Raw genomic sequence first — 25,593 nt, 5'->3', positions numbered from 1 at the left:
GGCCAAGGGCTATTCGCACTTGCGCACCGACGCGTATTGCAGCCTCACTTGTGCGTGGGCAGACCGGGCACTCGATGCTTGGATTACGACCTGGATCCACTTTTGATACGAAAAGAAAAGTAGCGCCTAGGCTGCTCGAAGAGCACTCGGAGACATTGTTATTGATCTTGGATGAGGTATCCATGGTCAGCCGGCGAACGCTAGCCTCAATAGATATGTTTTACGGCAAGTTAAGGAAGAGGATGTAAGATTTGGAGGTGTCAGTGTGTTGTTTTGCGGAGACTTCTTCCAAATCCCTCCAGTTGTAAACGAGCCTTTGTTTGTGAGACCGGACACACATATGGGACAAAATTCAACCCTTGACGCAATGGGGTACCAGTTATGGCAGGAGCTTGACGTTGTAATCATATTGGAAGAAAGCATGCGACACAAGCAAGACCTTGAATATGGCGACCTCCTTGGGCGGGTGCGACAGGGCAGGACGAAAGAGGGAGACCTCAAACTACTGAACTCAAGAGTTGTCAGTTGCGAACTACAAAAGCAACTGCAGAATTGTTGCTCCGGACAGGTTCCGTTTGTTGTGCGGACCAATGAACTCCGCCAGGCGCTGAACTGGAATGCTATAGGGAAGTGCAGTGAATTAAATGGGGTGACGCCCATTGTTTGTGTGGCAAGAGTCACGACACGGGGCCATGGGAGGCTTTCGGATAAAGACCTTGACATTTTGTTGCGGACGGGTGAAACGGAGACAAACAACTTACCTGTACTTCTGCCACTCTTAGTAGGCATGCCAGTCAGAATTACGCAGAATGTTGCCGTGGAAATCGGAATAGCTAATGGTACGGACGGAGAACTCTGCGGCGTCAACTTTCCGTCTAACACTACTTTCGATCCGGCAACATTTTTCGGAGTCAATTGCCTCGTGGCGAGCAAGTTGCCCATTGTCGCATACATTCGCTCCGAAATCTTCCACAGAACTGTAATGAATCGTTTTCGGACTGTTCCAGAGTCATATCCCATGAATACTGTGCCCATCACGACACAAAAATTGGAAACAGCGACCTTAAAGTTACGGCGAAGGCGGCGACTTGGCTGTGGCACAAGTTTGAGCATGACCCAGATGCCATTCGTTCCTGCTTTTGCATCGACGACTTATAAGGTTCAGGGGATCACGGCTCAATGGAGCAGCAACGAGTCTGGCGACTACCGGAATGACTGTTGGATATTTATCGCCTCTTCTGGCAGCAAAGTACTGAGAAAATATTGATACAGACATTGAATCAAGGGACTGAAGTATATCAAACGATCTTTAAGCCATCATGGATATAAAACCCTATCGACGTATGACACTGTTTCTGAGATGGCTGCGAACTTCGCGTAGTTATAATTCCAGGATGCTCACGGTTGGAAGTCTGCCACCCACACATAAAGTTGATGCTCTCGGCCATCGTAAACTACTGCTGATGCGCTTGAAGGGCATCAATGTGACGCATGGTCTCCCCAACAGTCCATCGTCGTTTGACAGTGTGGGCATCGCAGTAGACGAACGCTATCGTTGTACACGGGGAGATCAAGCCCATCAGTAATAGCTACAACTTTTCTTTAAGGGATTCATCAGTAATGTTGGGTTATCTTCGAAAATGAACCCTCCGACCTTGTTTGCTCGCAGAAATATGTATCAGACGGCGGTTGGATATCCTGATATCATCAAGGGTGGCGGCCAGATCCAGACTATGAAACGCGTTTTGTAAAACTCCACAAACCACTTCTACTATGTGAATGTTCACAAAACCATGGTGTTTTGTGAATCTTCACAAAACAATCCTACCATGTCTATGTTCACAAGAGCAGGGTGATATGTGAAACTTCACAAACCAATTCTACTACGTGAATTTTCACAAAGGCATGTTGTTCTGTGAATCTTCCCAAAACAATTCTACTATGTGCACTTCCACAAAAGCACGGTCTTTTGTGAATCTTCGCAAAGCAATCCTACCGTGTAAATGTTCACAAAAGCAGGGTGTTTTGTGAAACTTCACAAATCAATTGTACTATGTGAATGTTCACAAACCAGTTCTACTATGTGAATTTTCACCAAGGCCGGGCACTCGGTTGTCCATCCGCATGCGCCCCGCTGTCTTCACCAAGGCCGCCCACCCCTCCCCATTGGCCGGCACCTACAGTGTGCGAAACGCAAATAAATACACCCATCGTCGAGTGGGTTTTCGCCATTTGCAGGCGGAAAACATAAAAGCGCCCACTCCATGACAACGCAAAACACACGACGAGTCCGATTCTGGGCTCAGATTGGCTCAATTATAAACGCATCGACCGCTATATATAAAAACGCATGCGAAACGCAAATAAAAACGCGAAACGCCATAGAATACAGTATCGAAAAGTGCGGGCAACTGGCGTGTAGTCTTCATTTCAAAACAATAAAGGACACAGTACTATACCGACTGGCACTTGACGTCTTCCTACCTCATCGTCCACTATCAACTAGCACTAAAAATGCCAAGAGGCCCGCCGCTCACCGACCTCGAGAAGGGCCAGATCCTTGCCCTGCATCATCAGCTTATGTCCTTACGGGACATATCGAAAGAATTGGGAAGGTCCGTAGGATCTGTGCAGCGCATTTTAAAGAATCCCAGTCGCACTGCACGGTCTCGGGCGCATGTAACTGGTCAAAAGTTGACTGTCCGGGAAGAAAAGGCTATGATTCGAAAGAAAACCACAGGAAACTATTCAGCTCGAGACATAAAACAAGACCTCAACTTGCCGGTAGGAGTCCGCAGAATTCAACAAATTCTAAGGGCAACGCCACATCTAAAGTATAGAAAAATGAAGACCGCCCCAATGATGACTTCTCCGCACCGCGAAAAAAGGGTCAAATGGGTGCGCCGTTTTATAAGCAAGGGGGACTTTTTTTGGAACAAAGTCATCTTCAGCGATGAGAAAAAGTTCAACCTCGACGGACCGGATGGAAATGCCTGCTATTGGCATGATTTGCGCAAAGATGAAAGGTTTTTTTCTAAGAGGCAAAATGGAGGAGCTACAGTTATGGTTTGGGGAGCCATTTCTCCTTACGGGGTATCTTTTTTGGTGTTTTTAAATGGAAATCAAAATTCGGGTAAGTACTGCGAAACCCTGGACAAGGCCCTACTGCCTTTTGCCGCAGAGATGTATGGGGAAATGGAGAACTGAGTTTACCAGCAAGATGGAGCTTCTATTCATAGGTCGAGATTCACGCGCTCTTGGCTCAATTAGAAGGGTGTGAGAACTATGGACTGGCCCGCAAAGTCTCCTGATCTTAATATTATTGAGAACATTTGGGGAATCATGGCTCGTCGCGTCTATCTTCGCCAGCGTCAGTTCGATACGATAGAGCAGCTTAAGGAGGTGATTGAGGATGTATGGGCAACAATTAGTGGCGAATTGCTACAGAAGCTCTATCGTAGCATACCGCGGCGTATGCTTGCAGTGCTGGATGGACAAGGGCGAGCAACAAAATACTAGAATAAAGACATTTCTTCTACTGTACTCTATAGCGTTTCGCGTATTTATTTGCGTTTCGCATACTTTTTTGAAGATATCTGTGTATGCGTTTATGATTGAGCAAATCTGAGCCCAGAATCGGACTCGTCGTGTGTTTTGCGTTGTCATAGAGTGGGCGTCTTTATGTTATCGGCCTGCATCTGGCGAAAACCCGCTCGACGATGGGTGTATTTATTTGCGTTTCGCACACTGTATGCAGCATCCCTTCTCCTCACCATTATATCTGTCCTGTGTGGCATCTACAGAGCACAGTGTCAATGGCACGCCAAGTTTTTTGTCAGCTTACGCACTGAACTTCCCCCCCTTCTCTCAGAACCTCTATTTCATCATTTATAATACCGGGCGCGTGGAACAACGTTTTTTATAAGGTACGGGGCTCTGCTAATTGGACTCCCCCAACATTTATTTATTTCAAGTGTACAAGTGTACAGCGCCTGATGAAACTGATAGGGCTGAACACGTGTCGTGGACACTTTTCGCAGTGCCTAGACTAATCGTCTAGGAACTAATCATAGAAATGGTCTGTCGAAGACCATTTCTATGATTAGAGCATCCCCACCGGCGAGTGTAAAGTGCTAAATATTTTAGAAACTTGGCGAGCCTTGATTGGCCTCTCACTATTACACACCTTTGCTTTTTTAAGACCTCGCCGAGAACTGCAATGACCTGCAGGTCAACGCCACCGGCAAAAAACCGCACCCTCCTACTTGTGAAGTGCATGCTCCTACTCACTGAAGTCCGATGCAACCGCCTTCACAACCTCCACGGAGTCCCATGTAGGGGAGCTCAAGTGATAGTACTGTAGTGACAGCTGCAGCTCCCGATAGTATTGAGGCACTTCGCGCTGCAAGTGCTTTTACGAGTAATGCTGTCGAGTACTTGAATATAAAAAAGCTCCTCATGGACCACCTGTGCGATCATGCAGGGAGCCACGAGCTTGAATATTAGAGATTTGTCGTACCACCAGAACTTGTATCATTGCCCAGGGATCTGACCAAATCGAACACTGTGCTATCATTAGCAGACTTTGGCGTTGCAGTAGGCATTCTGCTTTCCGATGATTCACCAGTCCCGGTCAAACGAGACCGTATCTTCTGTAAAGATTCCGCACGGAGCAAATTGTAGTACTCTATCGTCTCTGCCCGGTTGCATTCCTGCGGAGCGCTTGAAAATAACAGCAATTCGTTGTGCCGCTCCAGGGTTTTATTCCGAGCTCGTTGTAGGGAAACAGCTTCTGCTGCAATTTTCAGATTTTTGTGCCGTGCATCCTCCAGTTTAGCCGTTTGTTTGGCCCTTTTTCGTCCGATTGGGCGTTGCATGCCACTCTTTACTATCTGCTGGCTGCTCTCCTCGTTGTCCGTGTCAGCATTCCACGCTACATCTTCTTTACAAAGACCACCATACCGACCTCCACCCACTGTACTCTGGTTACTGTTTCCACTCAAAGTTGACATACTGTAGTTTGGATGTCCTTTAAGCAATCGTCATACTTGTAAAAATTTGAATACCCTTTCACACTCGTCAGTGGCGGAAGACATTGCTACGCCATTATCAATTCCCGTTGCCATCCTTTCTATATCGACGTCCGACACACCTGTGGGTTTTGCCATATAGACACAGCGCACAGAGCCATTCCACTTCATGCAAGACTTATGCAAAAGCTTGCAACGTTCCTTGAGGGAATCTGACGTTCTTTGTTCAGAAGCAGGGCTACGGAGGCGGCTTTACACTGCCTCAATCCGTTCGTAAAATGCCTGGGACTTTTGCTCACTCCCAATGATAGGATACTGGGATACACGCACCCACGGTCGAGCTAGCACGAAATCGTCCTGTGTGGAATAGTTAGACCCACGAGACCGACCAGGTGCTGGATTTGAGATGGCATCTGACGATATCGAATGGATCGAAGTATGCGTGGGTGTGGGGACAGGGGCGGAAACAGGAAAGAGTGGAGGTGCAATAGGAACGGCTGGGATTGTGTCGGCGATCGAAGTTTGCGTGGGGGTGGTTAAAGGGACAGGAAAGAGACGGGGTTCACAAGAAGCGGCTGCGGCTGCGTCGGGGATCGCGTTTGATTCGAGTTCGCCCATACCGCTAGTGACGGCTGTCCCTTCGAAAGACGTAGGGTGGCTGCCAGACAAACTTACGTTTGGTGCAGACATGTACAGGATGGGGAGGAGTGTTGGTGGAGACTCTCCTCTCCACTGGAGAGAGAAGCTCAACTTCAAGACCCTTTCAACCAACTTTGACTTCGCGGGAAAATGGAATTTGAACTAATCAGCGTTCGCCACCTCAAATGCATAGTTCTAAATTTTGGTGCTATACTCTCGATTTTTACAACCCGAATTTATCTCGATGTAAAAAATAATGCATCTTTTCGAAACGGTGGGAGTAATGAACAGGGGTGTAAAATATTAAAGCTGTAAAAATTCGTTTTTTACAACTTTAGCCTCACCGGTGGGGATGCTCTTAGGAGATTGAAATGATCATAAGTTTTAGAAATGGCCTGGCGTCCGGTCTGAACCTGACGCCCATGCGCGCGCGGTCCGTCGAATGCCGATGCAAGTTCACCAAACATCGCAATTAGTCTGGGTGGAAAATTAGTATGTATACACATATTAGCGTAGACCATACTAACTTCTGCGAGCTGTCCTTGCTCGTAAACAAAATTACTGTAGACTATACTATTTGATATTACACACATATTAGTCTGGATGCGCCAAAAGGATAGGAAAAGCATAGAGCAAACAGACTCTCGCGCACCGGAATGCGCGCCCGACGGTAACTACTGCAATTATTAGGCGGGAAGCGCAATGCGCAGCAAATTGTAACGCCATCACCCCGCCTCTAAAGCCACCCAGTACGTGTTTCCCGTCCAGTTCGGCTGCCTGAAACCTCTATAAAAGGAGCTTTAACACCAAGATATGGAATTCCTCCCCATGCATTCACCAAATCTCTCAGTGAGGCGCACCGAAATGTATTCGGCCTCCCCCATCGTGCGCTCTTTGCAGCGAGCAGTGGCAACTGCCTCCTCGAACACCTCCCATCTGCCCCCCTCCCCAACAGAACCGCACCACAGCAGTACAACGGTGCATCCTTCCACCCCACCTCCCTTGGACACGCCATCAGATTCACTTTCACTACCCCCTCAGCTCAACAAACCGCAGAAGCGGGTACTTCAGAATGTGCTTACTCATGCACAGCGTGTCAAGATCGTAACGTGGATGGGGGAAGCGTCTCGTACAGATGGTGACAAACACATGGCATCCCGAGCGGTTCGCAATTTCCCAGCACTTTTTTGGGGATCAGAGAAAGCGAACAATGGAAAAGTGAGTAGGCTGTGGAAAACCCGGGAAGCCCTGATGACGTACCAAAGAGGTACAAACAACCGCGGCATACCCCTTTCGATTACGCGCGTCACGCGCGCGGGCATGAAACGTGTCTACATCAAGGCTTGTGCCGGTCGAGGGAGGAAACGGGCGGGTTGGGTAATTGGAATGCATGCAGACTTAATCGAGGAGTTTGAGCGTCTGAGGAAGTCCGGCCTAAAGTTCAACGCAAAACTTCTACGTCATTTGGCAATTCACCTGGTCCGTGAATCTCGTAATGCGGTGTATCAAGCCAATCTGAAAGATTTAAAATCGAACAAATTAATTATTGAATTAATATCACCCCGCTGGATACAGGCATTCATGAACCGTTTCCAAATCGTCAGTAGGGCCCAAACTGGGAAGCTCATCGTATCGCCGGCCAAACAAGCCCATATTGAGAGGGGGTGGCGTACCACCTTGGGATAGTTGCTCGTGCATTTCGTTCGGGAGCAATGGGCGAAAATGACGTGTGTAATGCGGACGAAACGCACTTTCTGATTAATTTGGATAATCACAGGACATTGGGAAAATGTGGCGAAGCTGAAGTGAAGTATTCGGACGTGGTTTCGGGGTCTGAGGGAATGAAGATGATGGCCAGGATCTCTTGTGGAAGGGATGCTGTTATTGAAGCGCCATTTATGGGTTTTCAGAATACTAATAGAATTTATCCGATACGGGAGGTCCCGGACAATGTGCGAGGGGCATCTTATCGTTCAGGCTCGAAATAGTGGATGGACAAGACGGTTTTCCGCAATATTTGGCAGAGAGCAAAGTTTTCAAATGTTTGCCGCATGGGCGGAAACGTATTTTGTTTGTTGACAATTGTGGGGGGCATGGGATATCGGAGAATTTGGAGCAGGCGTTGCAAGCGTGTAACACGGAGCTATGCTTTTTTCTGCCTAACACCACAGATTTGATTCAGCCGGCGGATTCCTTTGTCATCCAAAAATTGAAGGATGCATGGCGTGGACGATGCCATAGATATAAGATGGACGTAATTATGCGAAATGGGTTCGCGGCGGCTTTTGGGAAAATTCCTAACCCGGGGAATCATTACTATTTGACTTTGGCCGCAGCCGTTGTGAGGGACGTAAATGCGATGCGTGATGCAGATGGAGTGAGGTACGCCCGAAAGGCTATGATCCGCACCCTTGCTTGTAATATCAACGGACAATGGGAAGATTCCCAGCTGTTTCCAAAATTGCAAGAGATAGTGCAGAAGTATAGAAATCACTTCGATGGCGCTCCCGTTGTTGATGTTGATGATGAGTAAAATGTGTTGATATGCTACAGTGTTCCTCCGCTTTTTGCAGACCCCCCTGTCCGTATATCCTCGAAAGTTGCATACAAATGTCATTTGCCATGAAAAAAGGGGCGCCATGTACCTGGAATGGCCAATATACTGCATACTCCATACATGCATACACAATCCAAGCGGCAGCATGATTTTCAGATATATTTTAGATAAATTTCCCCCGCATATATCACATTCCTGAGATGTGAAATGCCAAGTCTGAAGTTGGTTAGCCAACAGTTTCACATCTGACATCCACAGATCGCCGATTCTCTCTGTGCCTCTTTTCCAGCATCGTTCCAACACTATCCTCGAGCCATTCCCCTCGGACACCAAAAATGAGCCACGCACTTACCGTGCGCCAAAAACAGCTCATTACTGATGAGCACCAGCGTCGATGCGAACGAAAAGAGCCCATGACTCAGAAGGAACTTGCAGATTGGGCAAAAGAGAGCTTTACGCTTGACAAAGCCCCAAACCAAGCCATAATTTCTCGGCTTCTCTCGACAAAGTCGACATATTCTGCCATTCCCCCCAGTGCGCGTTCATCGTTCAAAAATCGCCGCGTTCCAGCATCCCCTCGTCTTGAAAGCGCGCTGTACCTCTGGTTGTGTGAAAAGTCTGCCAGTGGTATTCAAATTAATGGCATAATTTTGCGACATCAAGCAGAGATACTGCAACGCGAAGCCAACAAACACCTACCGCTCGATCAACAGCTTTCCTTGAAGTTCTGGAATGGATGGCTTAGTCGCTTCCAGAAGCGAAACAACATCAAATTTCGACGTGTGCATGGGGAGGCGTTGAGTGCGGATGAGTCTGCGATCACTGCCGCAATGCCATCAATTGTGGCAAAGGTGGCTGAGTACGGTCCTAAAAATGTCTGGAACGCTGACGAGTTTGGTCTTTTCTATCGCCAACCGCCGGGATGGTCTTTGTCGCGGAAACCTGCCGCTGGTTTCAAAAAAGACAAGACCAGAATCTCGTTTCTGGCATGCTGTAACGCGGACGGAACGGAACGATTTCCACTTATGATAATTGGAAACGCGCTGCGTCCTCGTCCTTTTTTAGGAAAGTATGGCCATGAACTTGGTTTCGATTACCACGCCAACAAGAAGGCGTGGATGACAAAAGTGTTATTTTTTGGCTGGCTGGGGCGGCTGGATCGCTACGTTGGTAGCACGGCCGGGCGGAAGATACTTTTGTTTTTTGATAACTGTTCTGCACACGGAACAGAGGACTCTCTCCCGGATCTACAAAATGTAGAGGTTTGCTTTCTCCCTCCGAACACTACAAGTCGAATTCAGCCTCTAGACGCGGGAACAATTGCTGCAGTTAAAATGAAGTTCCGACGGCGTTTGTTGTTCCGTGTTTTTGACAACAGTGATGTTGGGAAAAAGTCAATTTACAATATCGACATCCTTACAGCCATACGTTGGGTGATAGAAGAGTGGAATTCCCTTCCAGAAAGCTGCATTGAGAATTGTTTTGATATTTGTTTCAGGGTAGAAAGGGAGGACATGGAGGATACTACAGAACGGGCTCGACTGGAAGAAGTGGATCAAACGGTGAGGGACTTAAATGAGCATGGTGTAAGGTATAAAAGGATTGCATTAGAGAGTCTACTAAATCCGGTAGGGGAGGACGATATGACGGAGACACCGACTGTTGAAAATCAGGGAGCGTTTATGGCAGGCATGGAGTGTATTGAAGAAGAGGCACAAGGAAGTGATGCCGATGATGAGTCTTACAGTATCGAAGAGAAGTTAAAGGGTTTGGCAGTAGCAGGATCTGTATTAGAACGACTTCGAAGAATGGACAAAAGCCTACAGAAACGATTAAGGGAGTGCCAAAAGGACTTACGATTGGAAAGGCAAGCTGCGTTGCGCCAGTCAACGATATTAGACCATTTCAGAAAACAGTAAAGATTCCTTCGCTGTCGGCATAAACCCGTTGTCTGCATACTGGTTCAGCTGACCGAGTGCTATGCGGACAACGGGGGAATACTGTAACATGGACGGGATATGATTGGGCAATAGCGTGTTTATCAAAATAGTGTAGTCTTCACTAATATGTTCATTGAAAATTAGTCTGGTCTACTCTATCTTAGGTTGTGATGCATATAGTGCGGATACACATATTAGTGCAGTCCGCATTATTACGTGTGAGGGTGAAAATATATCCTAGACTTTTTATAGTCTAGCCCAGACTAATTGCGATGTTTGGGTGTACACGACGATCTTGCCCTGGCACCCAAAACCATGAATTCCTTTAAAAAAAAGAACTCGCGAAAGCTGTAAGCGCAGTCCACCAGTAGGGGCAGCCCGCACTGCTGTCAAGACACAGGCACCCAATCCTTCCCCTCCACTTGTCGTTTTCCACACTTCCATCGCCCCTTTCCGCCTCCCGTTCCCTTCCCTGCCGGTTGAACTCAATCCGTCCCCCTCCGACCCCACCGCTGCCGCTCCAGCCGAAACGCCCTCCCCCTTCTGTGTCGTCTGCGCCACCGTCCTCCCCGCCTGTCCCGCCTGTCCCGCCTGCGCCACCGCCCTCACCACCGCCCTCACCCCGCTTGACATGACTCGAAGCCGCCCCGCCCCCCCTCCCGCCTCGCGAACCCCCCTCCATGTGGCCCGCTCGGCCCTCACTCGCTAGCCTCTGCCTTATCCTCCTCGCCCTCGTTGCCGTCCGCGCCGTCGCCCAACCCATCGCCCAACCCATCGCCCAACCCATCGCCCAACCCATCGCACACACACCGCAACACGCCGCCCCGCCCCACTCTATCGCTGCCCCACCCCTCCCGGATACCACCGGGGCTCCGCTGCGTACCACTCCTCCCTCCGCTCCCGTACACGCCCCGTCCGCCTCGCACCCACCCGCCGCCCTCGAAAGCACAACCGCTTCTCCCACGCTACAAGCCCATCCCCAGGAAACCCCCTCCCAATCTGCCTCAGTCCCCGCCACCCATCTACCCGCTCATCAACCCGCCTATCAACCCGCCTATCAACCCGCCCATCAACCAACTCCCGCACCTCCCTCCCCAGACTCTCGTCCCATCCCCGCCGGACACGCTTCGCAAGAGCCTGCGCCTACGGAAGCTATTGATCATGTATTCGTCCCGCTCAAAGAATGGAAGCAGCGTAAATTGGAAGATATAGAGTTGCGCGTGCGCAAGATTAATGGCATTGATACGCCCGACGCCCAGTCTGTCTCACCCAGCCCTGCTCCGCGACAAAACAAGTCTCCCATTGCGGAAACCTTTTCGCCAGACGGCAAGGATGTGTGCGTAGTGCCGCATCATGGGTGGGAGCCGCACGTGCACTATCCGCGATGTGTCATTGGTGGAGATGGAAGACCAGCGTGGAAAGACGATGCGATCATGATGAGTGGCGCAGGTGGGGGAGAGGAGATACAACCACATCCGTCGGACGTCGAAGACTGCAGTAATGCCGCGAGAAGTGCTGCTACACTGAATGCATTGCCGGCAGCCGTATTGGACAACTCGAACCGCCAATCGCTCCCGCCTCTAAATTCAACTGTAGAAGGTCACTTGCCGTTCGGGCCAGAGAACGAAGCCACCACGGCGTCGCCCCTTGCAAAAGAAGACAAGGAGTTGCCTTCCCGCTCGGCATTGTCTAACCAAAGCCTCAGGCGGTTATATGACTTGCGCAAACCTGTTGTATTACGGGATTACGGGCAGCCCGCCCATGGTTTCATGGAGATTCCAGTTATTGGTGACATCATGCGATCAATTCGAGAAGTATCTAACTTGTTCTCATCATCGTCGACTAGCGCGATCCCGGCGGCGTTGCTCCAAATTGTGTCGGAAGTACCGATTTCGCTAGGGGCGGGCGGAGAGAATGCGAATCAGTCGAGTGATCGTAGGGGCGAGACGGTGAATGGTTCTTCAACTGACGGTGACGGGCAGTCGCCGGTTATCCCTCTGCTCGAAAAGGAGAGAGACAACTATGAAGCTATTGGGCATACGTCGTCAAAATCGCCCCCAGCAAAGTTAGGAAGTTCAGCGTCTGAGATGACCAAGGAGGGGAAGCCCTTTAACTTTGCATCTGCAGACGCTGGTGCTCGTATTCTCTCAGCTTCGAAGGAAATTGTTGGTGCCAAAAATGTTATTCAAGATAGTGTGGACAAGTACTTCCTAGCTCCTTGCACGAGCAGCATGGAAGAATCGCGTTGGATAGAGATTGAGCTCTCCGAGGACATAATTTTGGAGAGCGTAGAGGTCGGTAATTTCGAGTTTTATTCTTCTTCGGCGACGAACGTCGTTGTTCTTGGGGCGGGCACCTACCCCCCTACTCAATGGAATCTTCTCGGAGTTTTTGGCTACACAAACGTGCGTACGCTGCAGAGTTTTCGAATCCAGAGGAGAGTCGTGACCAGGTACCTTCGTATTCTGTTTATTGGGAAGCAAGGGCAAGAGTACTACTGCCCAGTTTCGACAATTAGAGCGCTTGGCAAGAATCTGATTGCGGATTGGAAAACAGTTTTCGAGAACAAAGTTGCCAAGCCCCGCGTCATAGGGAAACAGGCTTCAGAGAAGGGAAGCGACGTCCCACCAGAGCGACCTGGGTTGCATAGCGTGGGAGGACATGGCGTGGGAGAAAAAAGAGACGAAGGCTCAGTACGGCAGTCCAGGGCTGGCTCAGAACCTCTTGCACGAACTGAGAAACCAGGCGAAGCAAGGGACACGCCAGGGCTTGCGGAACGGCCAAATCAGTCGCAAGACGGAAAGCAACATCAGGCGCACCAGGCAAAACATTATGACAGTGGGTCGCGCACAGATAGCAGTGACGCCACACAGGAAGCTAAGGTGCCCGAGACGCCGAAAGACGATGAAGCGCCCAGCGCGGTGAAGAAAGAACTTCGAGTAGAGGGCGACAGCAACTCCAACTCAGAAAAGCCTGGTATTGAGGACGAAAAGTACGAGTTTGCTGGGGAAGCCATGTCCGAAGAAGATCAAGTAGTGTTGGAAGCCGTGCGAGCTGACGCTCTCTCTTCCGGCGGTGGAGACGATAATATCTTTCGCAAAGTCACGCGGCTCATTCGGATGCTTGAGCTAAATCAAACCTTGACCAACCAGTATATCGACACGCACTTGTCGAGGTTTGCCACAGCGCTGAAATCAGTGAAATTGGAGTCTTCAAAGTTTCAACAGCTCACTGATTTAAATGATCAGCGGTTGCTTCGCGTCATAGCTGCGAATGAGCAGGTGATACAAGATTTTAGATCCTATTCGGTGAAGAGAGATGCCCTACTGTGTATCCTCATCACTTGTGTAGCGTTCCTGCTTGGCACTCACTGGGTGCTATGGACTGCAGTCGGTGGCACAAGACTGCACACCATGGAAAGGGTTGTCATGGCTGACGGTCTTCCTGAAACTTTCAGCTCTGAGACTGATTTGGACGTACACATGCAACCGAATGGGGCTCTCCAGTCTGCCATGTGCGGCAGTGGTCGTAAAGCATACGAAGATCTCTACCAGACGGTGTCATTGGACTCCCAGGGCCACTCCAGAAAGACTGCTCCGGTCGACCGCCCTCGCTCGATATCCGCAACTGAGATATCGACCATGACCCCACATACATTGAATACACGTCCATAGGACAGCATCTGATTAATACTCATTTTTAGTAATTCCACTAACTGCACAGCTCTTCAAGTAAATGATACCCAAGGGTACTGTACCCCATTGCACAACAAGCGCAATCCCACTGACCGTGTGTGGACATATTACATATTCTTGCGCGTTTTTTATGGCATAACCGTCCATCTTCTCATTTGGCAGAGCAACTGCGCTTACTCTCGCTCCTCGATACACCGAAAACGGTTATCTGTATGAAAGAAAAGATAGGTTTCGTGCAAAGCGAGGAAGCTTTGCATAACCGTCCATCTTCTCATTTGGCAGAGCAACTGCGCTTACTCTCGCTCCTCGATACACCGAAAACGGTTATCTGTATGAAAGAAAAGATAGGTTTCGTGCAAAGCGAGGAAGCTTTCCACGCTCCCTGAGCAGCACAAGTTTTGAGTAGTGGGACAGCATTGCTTCCCTGTTGCCTCTTCATCACTTCGGCCATCATGCCTAGGACGAAAGTGCTGGGACAAAATATGTAATTTTTTATGTCGCTGACCTTAAATAAAAACAACAAATTCAGTTCTAAATTGATCGCCGCGTTTTTCATGTTTTTGGGTCGTACAGTAACACATGGATGTCTTCTCCCTGTTCAACTTCTGTCTGTCCATTGATAGATGAGGGGAATGGGTATACAACTACCAACTAAAAATCACATCTATACGTATGTTGGACAATTGCGCGCTCCCCTTTCAGTACTTTGCACGGAACAAGTGGCCGATGCATATATCGCACATGCGAATATTCAGAAGAAATCTCCCCATCAAAATACCGCCCTTCTGAGCATCCAAGAAATCCTAGTCCATTCCAAACGCATTTGCAAATGCTTCTAATCAGGGTACTTTGAAACGGAGATTGCAGAAAAAAACGAGTCTGATTTGACATATCGAAATAGTGATCCATTTGTATTTGAACGAATCTGATGAACTTTGATTCAGTGTTTTTCTAACCTACATGTACTGAACTGTACGTTCACCAGACGGAGTAATGCTTCAATGAATGCGAATAGTAGGTCAGTTTGTTGGTGCAGTGGCCACAGACGATGTGCTAAGAGAGATATCTGATGTAGTTAGGAGGTTCGACCATGCGAAGGTCGAATGACGCCCTTCTGATATTGTTCGAGTTTAGTAAAGCACATGTGCACGCGACGGCGATGTCGTGAAAGATCTGCAGCTTGACTGAAGGACTGTAAAAACAGGCGGCACAACAGGAAATCGGAAATTACGATATTTCAATGTTAGAAGTCAACCTCATCAAAAGTCGTGAACACATACTACAAGTCTCAAAATGCCAAAAAGTAGACATACCTGCTTGCAGCCCTTGAAGTCACAAAACACCCTCAAACCCTGATGCGATACGCGGTTGTGTCTGTTCAAATTTCCAATGCTGCTGAACCCAGTGCCGCATTTATCACAGAGAGCCATGCGGTCTGATCTTAACTTGGATTTAGATTTTGACTTGGTCTTTTTGGGGGCAATGATTTTATCGATGGCATCGATAGCGTTGACTAATCCGTTGACGACTCTTGCGTCGCAGTTGTCGAGAACAGCGGCATCTTGTGGGGTGAGGACGTTTGGAAGAGCCCAGAAGTTGGTATTGAAATCGCCCAGGTCGGTGTGAGATCGGTGGTCCATTGGGGTTGAAGTAGATGTTGATGTTGCGAATGAGAATATTCTGATTAAGTAGGAGGAGGCAGGGACGGTGGGTGAGAAGAATTGAACTGTTGGTTGATGCCTTTTTTTGGGTAGGTAACGACGGTGGTTGTCGACAGTGCCGAGGAAGGGGAGAGGGGTTTAAGTAAATGTTGATGGATGAGGTCGGGTCCCTGGAATGACTGTGGGCCAACTTGGGAATAGTGCAGTTTATCTGTATTTTTCGTGGAACGAATATGTCTCGATCCGGTTAATCTTGAAGGGGAAGCTATGCTGAGGAGCGATGAATGATAATTATTGTGTCTGAGAGGCCCAACACAAGTTCTGGAACTTAGTTCTGGAACTTGAGACAATCAGGAGCGATGAGTCAGAAAAAAGAGAACTTCCGTTATCCTGGGTAGTTTCGAAAGCTAGACTCGATGTACTGTTCGCAGGACATGAAGGGCAATGAAGTTGAGGTTGTGTGTGGGACAGCAATAGTTCGCTACCCTATGAGGATGTACGGTACCGTTACGGCACAACGGTACAGTACCTCGGGCGGGACATGGCAGAAGACAAGGTTTAAATAGGAATGTTTATACTATAATCATCACGTGAGATAAATGTATTATTGTGTACTTTACAAGGAGTATTAACACGAGCTTCCCAAAAAGGACTGAGCCGCAAGTCACGGGAGGTTGGAAACTTCGTCTGTATGGTGCTGAAGGCCCGCTCCGTGCCGTCATCAATAGGAGAGGCACTTCTCTTGATCATCTGTCTTTGCTGCGCGTATGAGCAGGACTGGCGAAGAAGAATCGATCACAATTGTTGAAAATCGATATATTTTTCATCGCAAGCCCGATAACACGCGATCAAATTCCATCGCTCTTCTCTGTGCGTCTACTGCCGGCTTGCGAAGGTACTGGGATGGGGTAAAGAACGCGGAACGCTTTTCAGAAAAAGTCCCCCGGTGATTCCCAGTAGCAATTGTTTTTTGTTCCTTTTATTTGAAAGACTGTACTTGCATATTGCAGGTGCTATAAGGGGGTTGCCGTTTGCTCGACATAGGTTGAGGACAACATCTCGACTTTTGCGAGAGATTTCTTTTTGTATTTGATATCTATACAGCACAAACCTTGGCACCCGATGGGGCCGTGAATGTCTTTCGGTATGTAGGAGATGCGCTATCCCGTTTATAATGGAATATGGGCACCATATTCAAAACGACTGCTATCAGCGAACTCAGTATGGCTACTCATGTCATCCCTTTCTTTGTGGTTCGCGAAGAAAATTAGATATGGTGCCGTAGCAGTATCTAGAAAAGCAAAGCAAGCGCTATTGAATCCCCTTCACGCGTGGGTCTTTCTGCGTGATCGTCGTTTACCGCCAAGGGCACGCCATCACACCAGGCACATGCCCTGATCGACATATCCGAATAGTTGCCATTTGAGATTCCGGGATCACTTGTGCGTCCAGGGATGAGTCGTTTTCGACAAAGTGGTGATGGGGGCTTCAACGTTGACGAGGTTGGGCCCCGTTCATTTCAGTTAGAGAAATGGACAGGGTGTTAATGATTTCCAGTTGAGCGAAGCAGGCTGTGCACACTGACAGTTTCTCCCAGTGCGGAATCTATTCTTCTGTGCCCCTTTCCCGAGACTACTGACTACCTAGTCATTCTTGAAGTGACGGCCATCAATTTTCCACGCGTCCGAGGGGTGGGAATATCTTAGCCTCGATCAGCTGTTATGATATTGCCATACAGGAATCACACGACCGTCCCGCCCGCCTATAGAACCGCTCCGACATACCGTCAGGACCTGTTTTTTTAGAGCAGCACTCACACTCTCTTCGCCTAGGCCCAAGGCCCTATTCGGATAGAATCAATGCGGGCGGCATTCAATGATACAGTGCATCATGGTCTCGCCTAGAGGTGCAATGGCTGATATGAGTTGTTCAAATCGCGCGCAATGTCAGAGTGCCCGGGCGCGATTTCGATGCGAACCAGCTTTTCATAGGCCGTTCTTATTAGTGTTGTGGCCGTGTTGCGTACTGCGGCGCAGTCGCCAAAGGATCAAAGGTCTTATTCGTAACGGCTGCCGAGTGCTGGTGCTGTCGCTGATGACAGTACTAAAACTACAAGCACTTTCTTCTTTTACGTGTAGTACACAGTGATCCTAATTTATTTATATGCAGTCTTTCCTTAAACGTTTTCCAAGATTTTACAGGTAAGGAATACTGCTTTTCCCACATCTACGTTTGAAATGCTCGACATCATTTATACTTTGAGAAGGCCTTGAAAAAATGAGATAGTGATAGAGTAACCTATATTCGGCAACCCTGCACCATCGTGTGGAATCGTATTGTTAACATTAACGATGCGTCGAGTGCTTTTTACTCAACGGCACATGGTTTCGTGTCACTCTGGTTGGCATTGATTTTGATCCAGGCCCCAGAGGCATGCTTCCATGTATCTCTGCTTCGTGTCTCATTGAATGAAGAATTTCAAAGGATTGTATTCAGCGTGCGCACACTGTGCTTGCTCCGCTCATCATCTCGGAGAGGAAGCATGATATAATTAGATTGCTGCTGTTCTGTTCCGATTCACACGCTTCGTTAAAGGTGTCTTGTTTCTTGCTACTTTGGCACACGCCCTGTACTGTCCGTTGTGTACGGTAAATAACGTACACAACGAACATGTGCTGTATGGCAAATCTATGGCAAACCCATATTAAACTTAATTTCTCTCCTTCCCATTTACAAAATTTATTTATATTTACAAAATGTCCATGGATTTTCCCAATATGAAAGCCAATATGAAAGCCAATATGAAAGCCAATATGAAAGCCAATATGAAAGCCAGTATGAAAGCCAATATGAAAGCGACTCTCGAGTCCAGGGCCCTTGCATCACAACGCCATACAGTAGCCGCCAACACTGATAGCATTGACATCAACAAGTCAACCGCACCTTTATTGAACTTGTCATGCTGTATCACGGCGCTTTGAGGATATCAGCACTGGGCCCATCTTGGCTGAGGAGGAGCACTTACTCTGCGAATGAGGGCCTACTTTCTCGAAGGTGAAATATATAATCACAGGATTCACTACAAATTAATCCTGCTCCAACCACAACCCCTCCGTCCGCGGAGCTCACGTTATCCTATTGATTGCTTGATATTGATATCAAGCAACGCACGAAGCCGCACGTTTTCACCAACTACTTCAAATTGCCGCGCATCGCCACGATCGCCATAGGAACCAGCTGCAAAAAACAGTCCACTTAGATTACACGGTGTCAAAAAATCATAAAGTGTTGAGACACTTCACAATCTCCCTCCTGTCATCCCAAACGGTGTGAGGAATGACGAGGGAGTACTTGTATACTGTAGTGCCAAATCATTCTCCTTAACTCATATCCGGCATACTTCCTTCCATCGTACACACTGTACAATAATATTCACCCCTCGCACGCTCGGCCAACTTATAACGCGACTTCATGCAACATCGTTAATATTCCATGAGCCCTGGCGAGCTCCTTCATTCATAGTCCTTTCGTTAGAGGCCTTACTATTTAGTTAGCACCCACTTCAAACAGATATTGCCCATGGACACACAGATACGGCCCGACCACAACATGTACAAGACAGCTGTGTTTTGAATTGTTTTATGGCATTCTGATTGCTTTCAGTCTGGATAACACGAAAATCGACGCGGGGAAGGTCATGGAATATGATCCGCCATTTGTTAATTTGCGTCGAAGCCAGAGCCTCTTGCTTTCAAGACAAAATATCTCGCACGGTATACGGCAGTACCAGTCGTGACCATACGTCTGAACTACGTACCTCATCCGATTAGGCCCGCACTCTCAGAAGCATCCAGGTTAGCTTTCTGATCAGATCTCACGGAAGGAACGCTGCTCCCAAACCACCATTTCACAGCGAGGAGCGCTACATCCAGCACAAGAAATTGCAGTTCGATACAAACGCGGTCTATCAACAATCCGAACCAGTCTGTCACCGCTGCGAGTGCGGAAAATGGGTGCAACCTTTCCGAATGCGTTCCAGCGACGATGACGCTTTTAGTGTCATCTGCACCTCCACTTGATTCAGCGCTGAAGTTATTCACATGTCGTAGTCCCCTGACCGCGTATCGCGCGTTCACCTTGAATCGATTCACGGTAGCCCCCAATGCTTTGTTAACGTTGCGAACCAGAGAAGTCATTTTAAACACGAGAAGGAGGTCGTCAGGAATTCTTTCAACAAACTCGTTGACGTCGGCTTGGGATCTCAAGCCTCCGTCCCTCAAGTCACTTCGCAGCCGTCTCAGCTCATCCCTCCCCATCTTCACTCTGAGATCTGTCCCAAGCCGCTTCGCGATGCTCCAGGAGCGATTCAGAAGAAATACTGAGAACACGTTTGCAAAACCGGGCGCACCTAACTCCTCGCAAGCTTCGTCCACATCTTTGGTTCGCCGAAGAACAAGGCCCTTCCAAAGCTTGCAATAGCTTTGTCGAAAGTCATCATCCAATTGTCTGTAAAGGCCATGATCTAGTAAATACAACTCAAAAGCACCACCTGGGCCAGGCCGGACCATGAGATTACCTGCGTGTGGGTCGCAATGGACAAAACCGTTGACGTAGATCATTTGCGCAAATGCGTCAACGACAGTCTGAGCAACGGCGTGTGGGTCCACAAGGTAATCGTGCAAGGCGTCAAGGTCGTCGACACGAAAACCGTCAATGTACTCCATTGTTAACACCTTCTTGGTTGAAGTGTCGTTGTACACATCTGGGACGAATACGCGGGGATCGTCTTTGAAAAATTTTTGCGTGCGTAGCGCAGACTGGGCCTCGAGCTCAAAGTCAAGCTCTTTTTCGAGGTTGCGACGAAATTGCTCGACGACCCAATCCATCTTGAAGTAAGGAAAGACCCAGGACAACATCCAAGACAGAAACTTAATTGAAGCGAGATCGCCTCTGACGAGAGCTTCCAGGCCCGGATATTGAACCTTAACCGCAACGCGTTCGCCGGTGTCCTTCAGGGTTGCCTCGTGCACTTGTGCAAGGCTTGCCGCGGCGACTGGCTTGTGGTTAAAGTGGTCAAAGACGTCACTCATCGGGCGTTCCAACTCGCGGTCCAAGGCGCGCTTAATCTGAGAATATGGTCTGTACGCGGCTCTGTCCTCAAGCAACTTGAGCTTCGACGTATACTCTGGAGGAACGGCATGGTTCATCGAGGCGACATGCTGGCCAATTTTGACGTAGACCGCGCCTTGCTTCCGGGCCAGGTTGAGGCAGCGATCGGAGCAACGACGGTGGACGTCGCTGCGTTCGGCTCTATATTCGTCGGAAGTATACTCACTGTGACGGGCGAAGAGAAAGCGGTAATCTGCCATGACGACGGCGGCAGTGCGCAGGGCGCGCGTGAAGCGGACGGTGGCGATGACGGCGGACGAGGCAAAGTCCAGAGGCGTGGAATCGAGCAGACCGGGGCGGCGCTCCAGGGCGACGCTGCCTGTCCAGCCAGCGACTGTGGCCGCGGTGGCGAATGCGAGCTTGCGCGTGAGCATGGTGTGTGGGGGTTTGCAGGTTCACGAGAGCATGATGGAAGGGAGGAGAGGAAGATGGGGGGGCGAAGATGGGGGAGGATTGGCGTAGGATGGGCGTTGGGCCCCAGCAGTAAAGTTACATGTCCCAGGCTGGACTGTGAGAGGCACAGCCCAGACGTCCATCATGTCATACTGTATGCCCTCCACTTCGTCTCCACAGTACACCGGGCCACGACTTCAAATGGCACTGACACGTGGCAAGCGCTGTTAGTAACCAGTAGAAGACCTCATCCACAGCCGTAATGTGCAAAAGAATCATACATATCGATTGATGCTGCACTGAGTATGGTGCCAGTGCGCAATGCTCTGTACTCTCTCCCCAAGAAGTCAAAAGAGGCCTTGCCACCCTTTTCCCCGCCTAGAGATGGTGGCGGTACCCTTGGTACGGTCAATGTACCCTTGGTACGGTCAATGTATTGACCCTTGGTACTGTATGATACAGTATGGCAGACCACGCCAGAGGATTTCTTGATAAATATGGCACAGTTCTCATTTGCGGCATAATGCAAAGAATAGTTCTGTCTTGACTATGCGTTGGAAGGGTCTTAGCTCTGTTGTAAATAAAGTGGGGGTCTTAGCTCTGTTGTAAATAAAGTGGGGGTCTTAGCTCTGTTGTAAATAAAGTGGGGGTCTTAGCTCTGTTGTAAATAAATTCCAAAGTTGGAACGTGTATCATCCACAACACTAAAGAACGGTATACGTTTAGTTTGTGGCCCCTTCTTCCTCCAACGTCAGTGCCAGCGGAATATCTATCAAAAAATGTGGAGATCAATGACGCTCGAAAGGTCAAGTGCACAGCTTGATCAATGAAGGTGAAGATACTCGTGGATCATACGGCATAAGCCGTGGTCACATTTTCAATGACTTGTGGAAATTTCTACCTGGAACGAGAAACGCTCCCTTCATACCCACTTTGATCCGCCTTCACTACATTTTGATACTTGCTCGAATCTTTTCACGCTTCGTACCCCCCATCATACCGTAATTCATTAGACTTATAGGGCTGGACTCACCTCGATTTCTAAAGTCGAGCTAGAACAACGTTTTACAAGATAGTCTCGACAGTGGTGTCAATCAACTTTTCACAATGACAGAAAGTAATAAAATGCAGTGGTGTACTTCTCTCGAGCTCGTACTTCTGCACTTCTAGTTGCCCTTGATGAATGTCATTGATTTTTGCATTTCTCAGTTATATAATCTGTTATAAGTACAATCTGGAAAAGACGTGTAACCGTTGTTTACAAAATTAGCTCGACGGAAGGCATGAAGGCTGTGAGCATTGTGAGGTTCGTTACCCATTCTCGACCAAGTGATGGAAATGGTCCAAGAAGAAGCTCGGCAGGGTGTTCCAAAACTGTTCGTCATTTCAAAGACCAAAACAGCTTACCTGTTACAAATTGCGCCCTTACATCTTTGAGAAAATTTAGAATGCTGCACCTTGGGCCGAATGTGGTCTTGTGCCTATCCAACCGGGGCTTTGTCCTCATCTGATCTCAGTTCTCAAGAACTGCTCTTTTTTTGCAGAAATATACAAATTAAATTGATTATTTAAAAATGCTATCTTGGACATTATTTCCTTAACGTGCTTGTTTTTGGCTATAACATCTTGCAGAACGCCGGATGGGATAGCAGCAGCTTTGAACACGCCGCAAGAATAAGAATGTAAAACAGATCGAGTGCCTAGTTCCCGTTTTAAGCAAGAGTTTTTCGTTTTGAAGTTACTTTACATGCGGTTTTAAGGTGGTTTAAAAAAGCTTCTTTTTCCAGATATATCTGAAAACGACCAGGAAGAACATGCTATTCTCATAAACTTCTTTCTGGTCTCAAGGCAGAAGTCAAGTACGATGGCGGGGGTATCTTTTTCTTTCTTGTCGAGAACGTGCAAGTCAAAAAAAAAAGTCGAAAACTGTCCTCATATGAGGACAACGGTCCAATAGACACTTGACACTACGCCTATCCCAAGAGAAAGATGTTAGTTGGTGTGGATGGCCTCTAAACTGTACAGCATGTATGTAGTCTTCTGATTTCCGTCTTTGACAGTCTCGTGTCCTCGTCCTGCGTGTTGTAAAGCTTTGATCATTCGGTTCGGATTGACTGTTCGGGACTGCAGCGCCGTCATCCCGTTCCAGGAATCGTACTCAATCTATTTTGCCTCAGCATTGAATTCATCACAAAACCAAAAGGACGTCCCCTCGCTGGAGAAACACATGCAGCGTTCCTCCGTTGTCTAGTCAAAATCCGTCCCCTATTTGAAAGTCACCCTATTCAAACTGGGCATCATCGTCATCCTCGTCTCCACCAGCCCCCCCTCCATTCGCAAGCGCAAAGTAGGCATTGTACTCGTCGGAAGTCATGAGATCGTGCATGTCATCAGTAACCTCCGACAACATCATTTTCTTCCCGGCGACATACACAGCGACATCCTCCGGCTCATCATCGTCAACGGGCGGCACAGCCTCGGTTGGCGCCTCGGTCCCCTTTTCACCGCTGTCAAGGATGGTAGCCTCGGCCGGCCTGGCCACGTTGCCGGCTTCTTTCGGCTTGGCGACGGCGACCGGCACCGGCTCGCCCGCAATTTGTTGCATGTATTTTTCATAATACTGCTTCTCATCATCTACCATGCTCGCAGCTGTGCCTGTCTTCGAGTCGAGCATATTCTGGGTGGCGGCCTGGTCCTCCACCCAATCGTCATCATCGTCGCCTTCCTGGTTTGAATCTTTAAACCACATCGGTTTCTCCGGAATGGCGGCATCGCCCTTCTTCTCGACGGCAGGAGCAAGGCCTTGCAGCCCTCCAGCGGGCTCGGCCGTCTTACCAGACTCGCCAAGCTTCTCGGCAATCTCCTTGGACAGGCCCTCCTCGTCGACGGCCTCGCCATGAATGCCGACCGTCTCAGGGACGAGCTCTCCCCACGTGGCCTCATCTGCGCCCTCCAGCGGATGTTCAGGAATGTCCATGCGGGCGCACTGCGCGGCACGCTCGCGCAGCACGCGCAGCTCGTCGTCCAGCTTAGCCTTGATGCGCTCGGTCTCTTTGATCTGAGCCGAGTTGTCCTTCTCGCGGATGACGCCGCCGCACGGGAGCTTGCGGCGGTCGCGGCGCACACCCATGCGGTCGCAGACCCAATTTCCGTCCGGCGTGCGGTCGTTGGCGATGACTTCGATGAGCTCGTACGCGGTGCGGCACGCGTCGCACGCGACGGTCTGCTGGGCGTTCTCGTTGGCGCGTGCCTGGTCGATCTCCGTGACGAGGTGGTGCACGCGGTACTGGAAGGCGTCCACAACCTGAGCGAGAGGGACGTACCAGAACTCGGTGTTGACTAGGCGCGTGGCGCGGCGCTCGTCTTTGAGGTTGATGCGCTTCTGTTGGCGCTTCTCGTTGCACATCAGGCGCGCGTGGACCATGCGGACCAGGATCTGACGCAGCTCCTTCGGCTGGATCTTAAGGCGGCGCGAGAGATCGTGGTGAGCGCAGTAGTTGTTGTGGCGCAGGACGGCATCTAGAAGGACGACGAATTCGGACGGGTAGAAGGAGCGGACGAGCATGCGAGCAAACTCGACGGCTTCGCGCGGAACTTGCGCCATGAGTGATTAGAGGGGGTCGGTTGCGGTGCGCAAGGGGGGTTGCATCGTTTTGAGGGGGCAAGGACTGGGTGAAGTTGAGGCTTTGGAAAGGGAGGTGCTCTGCGACAAGCCTAAGGAAGCTCGAGGCGAAGGGGCGGGGTACGCGATGAGATAAGGACGCGTGTACTGTAGTGCGTGATCTACTGTACGTACAAGTACAAAAACAAGCAGGGAGGCCACTCTGCCACGTGTGCTACGTGTACAAAGTCATGCACTGGTCCGAGGACCTGTTTGGACCCTTTCGGGTCAAGTGCCAGCAAAACTGCATTGCTGGCACTTAAGTCTTCCCGCGATCTCAAACAACCCCAGGAGACACCTCGCCATCCTTCCGCGCATCCGATATCCGGTGTCCCCATCACCCTGGGCCTTCCCGGACACCCTTGGCGTTCCTTTATGCTCCCTCTTCGTGGTCAATTCGCGATGTCGCCGCGTCTCGCCTTCTTCCCGGGTCCCCCGCTGCGGACGACGCGGCGGCGGCGGCGCCAGCCCCCGCGGTGCGCGTCGTCGTTGCCGTCGGCTCCGCCGCCGCCGCCGCCGCCACCGCCGCCGCCCGCCGTGCGCACGGTGGACCGGCTGCGCGTGCGCGCAGCGGCGCTCAAGTGCCCGTTCTGGCGGCGGCGGTTTGGCGATGCGCTGGACGGGGCGCGGCAGGTGGTGGTATGGGCGGTGGTGGCGAGGCACAAGTCGCTGCCGCTGCCTTTACCGTTGACGGCGCCGGGTCTAGGCCTGGCGCCGGGGAAGAAGCGGCGCGGGCTGCCGCTGGCGGAACGCGTGGAAGTGATACGTGAGGACTTTGTGCGGCGGCAGTACTACGTGACGGGGAGGCTGTCCGCCGCGATATACGCGGACGACTGCGTGTTCGACGG

The 25,593-nt window shown here is 49.7% G+C and overlaps 6 protein-coding genes; 4 read left to right on the top strand and 2 right to left on the bottom strand.

Moving 5' to 3' along the window:
- Positions 1 to 2,514: 2,514 nt before the first annotated feature.
- Positions 2,515 to 3,207, top strand: CHC_T00005353001 (hypothetical protein). Its single transcript, XM_005716993.1, has one exon. The coding sequence runs from the start codon at positions 2,515 to 2,517 to the stop codon at positions 3,205 to 3,207; it is 693 nt and encodes a 230-aa protein (XP_005717050.1).
- Positions 3,208 to 10,846: 7,639 nt separating this feature from the next.
- Positions 10,847 to 13,938, top strand: CHC_T00005352001 (hypothetical protein). XM_005716992.1 is given in 2 exon segments: positions 10,847 to 13,840; positions 13,841 to 13,938. The coding sequence occupies 1 exon segment, from the start codon at positions 10,847 to 10,849 to the stop codon at positions 13,838 to 13,840; it is 2,994 nt and encodes a 997-aa protein (XP_005717049.1). The 3' UTR covers positions 13,841 to 13,938.
- A 4,433-nt stretch (positions 13,939 to 18,371) lies between these two features.
- Positions 18,372 to 18,503, top strand: CHC_T00005351001 (hypothetical protein). Its single transcript, XM_005716991.1, has one exon. It carries the CDS (start codon positions 18,372 to 18,374, stop codon positions 18,501 to 18,503), a length of 132 nt encoding a protein of 43 aa, XP_005717048.1.
- A 493-nt stretch (positions 18,504 to 18,996) lies between these two features.
- CHC_T00005350001 (hypothetical protein) lies at positions 18,997 to 20,729 on the bottom strand. XM_005716990.1 is given in 2 exon segments: positions 18,997 to 19,340; positions 19,341 to 20,729. 1 exon segment carries the CDS (start codon positions 20,727 to 20,729, stop codon positions 19,341 to 19,343), a length of 1,389 nt encoding a protein of 462 aa, XP_005717047.1. The 3' UTR covers positions 18,997 to 19,340.
- Positions 20,730 to 20,738: 9 nt separating this feature from the next.
- Positions 20,739 to 21,347, top strand: CHC_T00005349001 (hypothetical protein). The gene has a single exon (XM_005716989.1). It carries the CDS (start codon positions 20,739 to 20,741, stop codon positions 21,345 to 21,347), a length of 609 nt encoding a protein of 202 aa, XP_005717046.1.
- A 1,447-nt stretch (positions 21,348 to 22,794) lies between these two features.
- On the bottom strand, positions 22,795 to 24,649 carry CHC_T00005348001 (hypothetical protein). XM_005716988.1 is given in 2 exon segments: positions 22,795 to 23,365; positions 23,366 to 24,649. 1 exon segment carries the CDS (start codon positions 24,647 to 24,649, stop codon positions 23,366 to 23,368), a length of 1,284 nt encoding a protein of 427 aa, XP_005717045.1. The 3' UTR covers positions 22,795 to 23,365.
- Positions 24,650 to 25,593: the final 944 nt, after the last annotated feature.

The sequence above is a fragment of the Chondrus crispus genome, genomic scaffold, assembly GCF_000350225.1.
Source record: "Chondrus crispus Stackhouse genomic scaffold, scaffold_286, whole genome shotgun sequence".
Lineage (NCBI taxonomy): Eukaryota > Rhodophyta > Florideophyceae > Gigartinales > Gigartinaceae > Chondrus > Chondrus crispus.
This window is presented reverse-complemented; position numbering and strand designations above follow the sequence as displayed.

What these genes read in the sequence shown, in the direction of transcription:
- CHC_T00005353001 (XM_005716993.1), top strand. Translation starts at nt 2,515, where the DNA reads ATGCCAAGAGGCCCGCCGCTCACCGACCTCGAGAAGGGCCAGATCCTT.
- CHC_T00005352001 (XM_005716992.1), top strand. Translation starts at nt 10,847, where the DNA reads ATGTGGCCCGCTCGGCCCTCACTCGCTAGCCTCTGCCTTATCCTCCTC.
- CHC_T00005351001 (XM_005716991.1), top strand. Translation starts at nt 18,372, where the DNA reads ATGAAAGCGACTCTCGAGTCCAGGGCCCTTGCATCACAACGCCATACA.
- CHC_T00005350001 (XM_005716990.1), bottom strand. Translation starts at nt 20,729, where the DNA reads ATGAACCATGCCGTTCCTCCAGAGTATACGTCGAAGCTCAAGTTGCTT.
- CHC_T00005349001 (XM_005716989.1), top strand. Translation starts at nt 20,739, where the DNA reads ATGCTGGCCAATTTTGACGTAGACCGCGCCTTGCTTCCGGGCCAGGTT.
- CHC_T00005348001 (XM_005716988.1), bottom strand. Translation starts at nt 24,649, where the DNA reads ATGCTCGTCCGCTCCTTCTACCCGTCCGAATTCGTCGTCCTTCTAGAT.